The sequence below is a fragment of the Alligator sinensis genome, unplaced genomic scaffold (genome assembly GCF_000455745.1).
Source record: "Alligator sinensis unplaced genomic scaffold, ASM45574v1 scaffold337_1, whole genome shotgun sequence".
NCBI lineage: Eukaryota > Metazoa > Chordata > Crocodylia > Alligatoridae > Alligator > Alligator sinensis.
In genome coordinates this window covers 624850-627973 of record NW_005841927.1, presented here as the reverse complement: position 1 = coordinate 627973, position 3124 = coordinate 624850, and the positions used below count along the sequence as shown (strand labels likewise).

At 49.3% G+C, this 3124-nt stretch overlaps 1 protein-coding gene across 1 annotated transcript in view; it reads right to left on the bottom strand.

Annotated features, from left to right (window-relative positions):
- Window positions 1–350: 350 nt before the first annotated feature.
- GPN2 (GPN-loop GTPase 2) overlaps window positions 351–3124 on the bottom strand; it is a 6322-nt gene continuing 3548 nt past the window's right edge. The window contains exons 4-5 of the mRNA XM_006019371.2: window positions 1577–1707; window positions 351–961 (exon numbers count right to left, since the gene is read on the bottom strand). Coding sequence (XP_006019433.1) covers window positions 889–961; window positions 1577–1707 — 204 coding nt within the window. The 3' untranslated portion in view covers window positions 351–888. The remainder of the gene's footprint in view (window positions 962–1576; window positions 1708–3124) is intronic.

Genomic DNA, 3124 nt, shown 5'->3' with positions numbered 1-3124 from the left:
CTCTTCCACACTCACAAGTCTACGAGCCCCTGATTTGTTCTCTGCAAAGCTCCCAATGGGACTTTGACAGCCTCAATCATGCAGAGCAAGGAGACAGGACCCGCTGACTGGCACAGACAGTGCAGCAAGTGATCTGCTTTCCTCTCATCCCACCCCACACACGCTGGTTTCCTTCTATGCTCTCCTAGAAGTGGTGCGATAAAGGGGTTATCTACAGAAACACTCAGCAGCTGGCGAAAAGGTCTCAATCATGGATCTGCATCCTCCATGCTTTGCAACATTCCTGCACTTTATTTTCTCTGTTTCAGAGCAGGTTATAGCCAACTAGCAAACCCAGGGGGAAACGGAGAGGCAGGGAAGTGCTTTTATTAAAGAGTTGACCATAAATAAAGCTCTCTGCCCTGTGCAAGCAGGGATGAACAGAGACAGCAGCACTCCCACCCTGCAAGAATCCAGGTGACCTGTTCGGCAAACAGTGAAGTCGTGTCACAAGCAGCAGCTCCATTTGCTGCAGCAAATCCTCCTATTTGGACTTGTTCCTGGTGCGACAGAGGAGACTTTCCACATCTGTGTTCTCCTAGGTCTCTTCTCTTCTTCACCCTGCAAAGGCCCACATTGGCCTAAAAGTCTCCTGCTCCTGAAAGATCTTAAGCTGGTCTTGTCCTGAAGCTGTGGAGGCTCCTGGTCTCGCCATACATTCAAAAAACTCCCCAGCTTGTGCTGCACCTTTGTGACGAGGAAGCTGAAGAGCCAAATTACTACTCAGCAGCTACCAGGTCTGTGTCAACCATACAGAGGGCTTCACCCGCTCTTGATGGGAAAATGGGAGATGTGTTACGATGTGGGAGAAGCTCCCTTCCCATAAGCTACAGAACGGATGCAAGAGCATTATATTGCCATTGCTTCTTCTTCCACAGTTTTCTCTTGAGGCTGCACATACTTCTCCTGCACAGCAAGAGTGCTGGTCACCCTGGAGTCAAGGAAAATAAGGCAGCAAGAGGGGCTGGGGCTCAGGAAACCCTTGAGACAGGGGAGCACTAACATCAGTCTGACAACTGCCACAGGAGCTAACAGCACTGGTGAGAGGATACAATGGCCAAGGGGTTCATAGCTCCAGCTAATCCAAAAAAAAGAAAAGAAAAGAAAAATAAAGGTCCAAACCAACTAACTACATAGTTGGGCAAAATAGGAAGAATATGTTCTAGGGAGTCTGAATTAGAAAAAGGCAGGTAGAGCTCTCCACATGCAGGACATCAGAGAGCCAAATGTGATCATGGCAGATTTGATGCACATTCTTGTCCACTAGGACCTGGGCTGAGGCCTCACAACTCAATGCAATTCTGAACTACTCTCTAAGGTGCCACTCTGTGCTGCCTTCTGCCTGACTTCAAACTAATACAGCTAAACTACCTCTCAAATCATTGCATGCATAGCATAACATGACAGGTAACAGAACTTGGGACTTGGACTGAAGTCAAACCTGTGGCCTCAACATGAAAGGATTACTCCAAATCCCCAGAGACACAAATCAGAGTTTAAGCCTCCATGCAGGAGAGAGGAACAGCGGAAAGGATACGATGTGAAGTGGAAATCGGCTCCCACTGCGGAAGACATCAGGGCTTCAAGGCTTCTATGCTCCGAGTCTCCAAAGGAGTAGCCATTGGCTTTGTCCACCGCCTGCATAACCCGTCGCATACTTGCCTTATCCTGTAAGGAAGGGAACAGTGACACACAGTGGGGGCAGGGTGGATACGCAGCAGGTCTAGAGGAGCATGCTTAAAACCAGGCTGGTGATCTGCACATAATACAATGTTCTGCAACGTAGAGTCAGGCCTGAGCTAGGGAGGGTGGATGCAGCCCTAGGGGAACATGCCAAGCCAAGGCTGGGGAGATCAAAAAACCTCACAGCGATCCACAGGCAAGCGACTCGCTGATGACATGTCAGCACCTCGCAAGACAGGAAGCAAAGACTCAGGGGCCTTTGAGAGGAAACTGTAACAGCTGTTTTATGCATTTTTCCCATCTGGAAGAGAATCCAATGGCTTAAAACACAGGAACAGCCTTTGGCTACCGGCTCCACAAACAGCAGCTGGAATGCCATCATGACTAACAGAACTTGCACATATTTGACCCATCATTTCGGTGATGGATACTTGCCCCAGAGGGCTGGCTGTCTGACTGACCAACCGACCTGGCTAATGTTTAGGAGGCCCCGGCCTACACAAACCTGCAGCCTCAGCTTTATGGTTAGAGGCTCCGTGGGGCGGCTCGAGTTTAACAAACTGAAGTCATCGCTTTCCTGAACAGGACAAAGATATAAAAGTGAGGGCAGCTCCCTGTGCCAATCTCTCTCAGCTTCTTTGCCATGATGGCCAAGCTGGGCAGTGCAGCGAGTGACACCTATGCTGAACTCTACTGTGGAGTATGCACGAGGAATAACATTTGCAAAACACCTGAAATCCTGAGATGAGAAAGACCTAGTTCAAAGCTCCTTCCATGGCAGAGCCATCCCCTCTAATCAGGGATTTGCCTGGGTTGGTTTCAAAAGCCCATGCAAGGAGATTCTGCCACAATTGCTGGCAGGACCCAATGGCTCCCACTAGTCCCTGGCCAAGGGTCTTCCTGTCCAGCAGTGCAGTCTGAAGGGGTGAACGAAGGCTGGAGGAGCAGGAAGTCCCCATTGGTCATCAGGGCTTTGCCACTAACTCCCTGGGCAGCCTTGAGCAATTTACTTTGGCTCTCCAGGCCCAAACACGTTGCTGGCAGCCTTTCCACTGACTTGAACAAGAGTTGGATCCGTCTCTCTAAGCTTCAGTTTCCCAGTCCGTCCATAAGATAGCAACAGTGATGCTTATGCAGCAACCCCCGTGTCGTGTTAGGACTGACATGAATTCCTGTACAGAGCTCTGAACGTGACTTTCTGCATCAAGCTCTCTCCCTCTCGCCTCCTCCATATATTTGAAGACATCTCCTCCTCTGTTAGCAAACCAGAATATTAGCACTTCTTTTAGTCCATTCTGGGAATGCTCTTCCTCCAGTCTCCTAACTGGCTTTGTTGCTTTTCTCTCTAAGCTCCCTGGTTTATCTGCATGTTTTAAGTAAAATGGTCTTGGAAAAGTTGGTT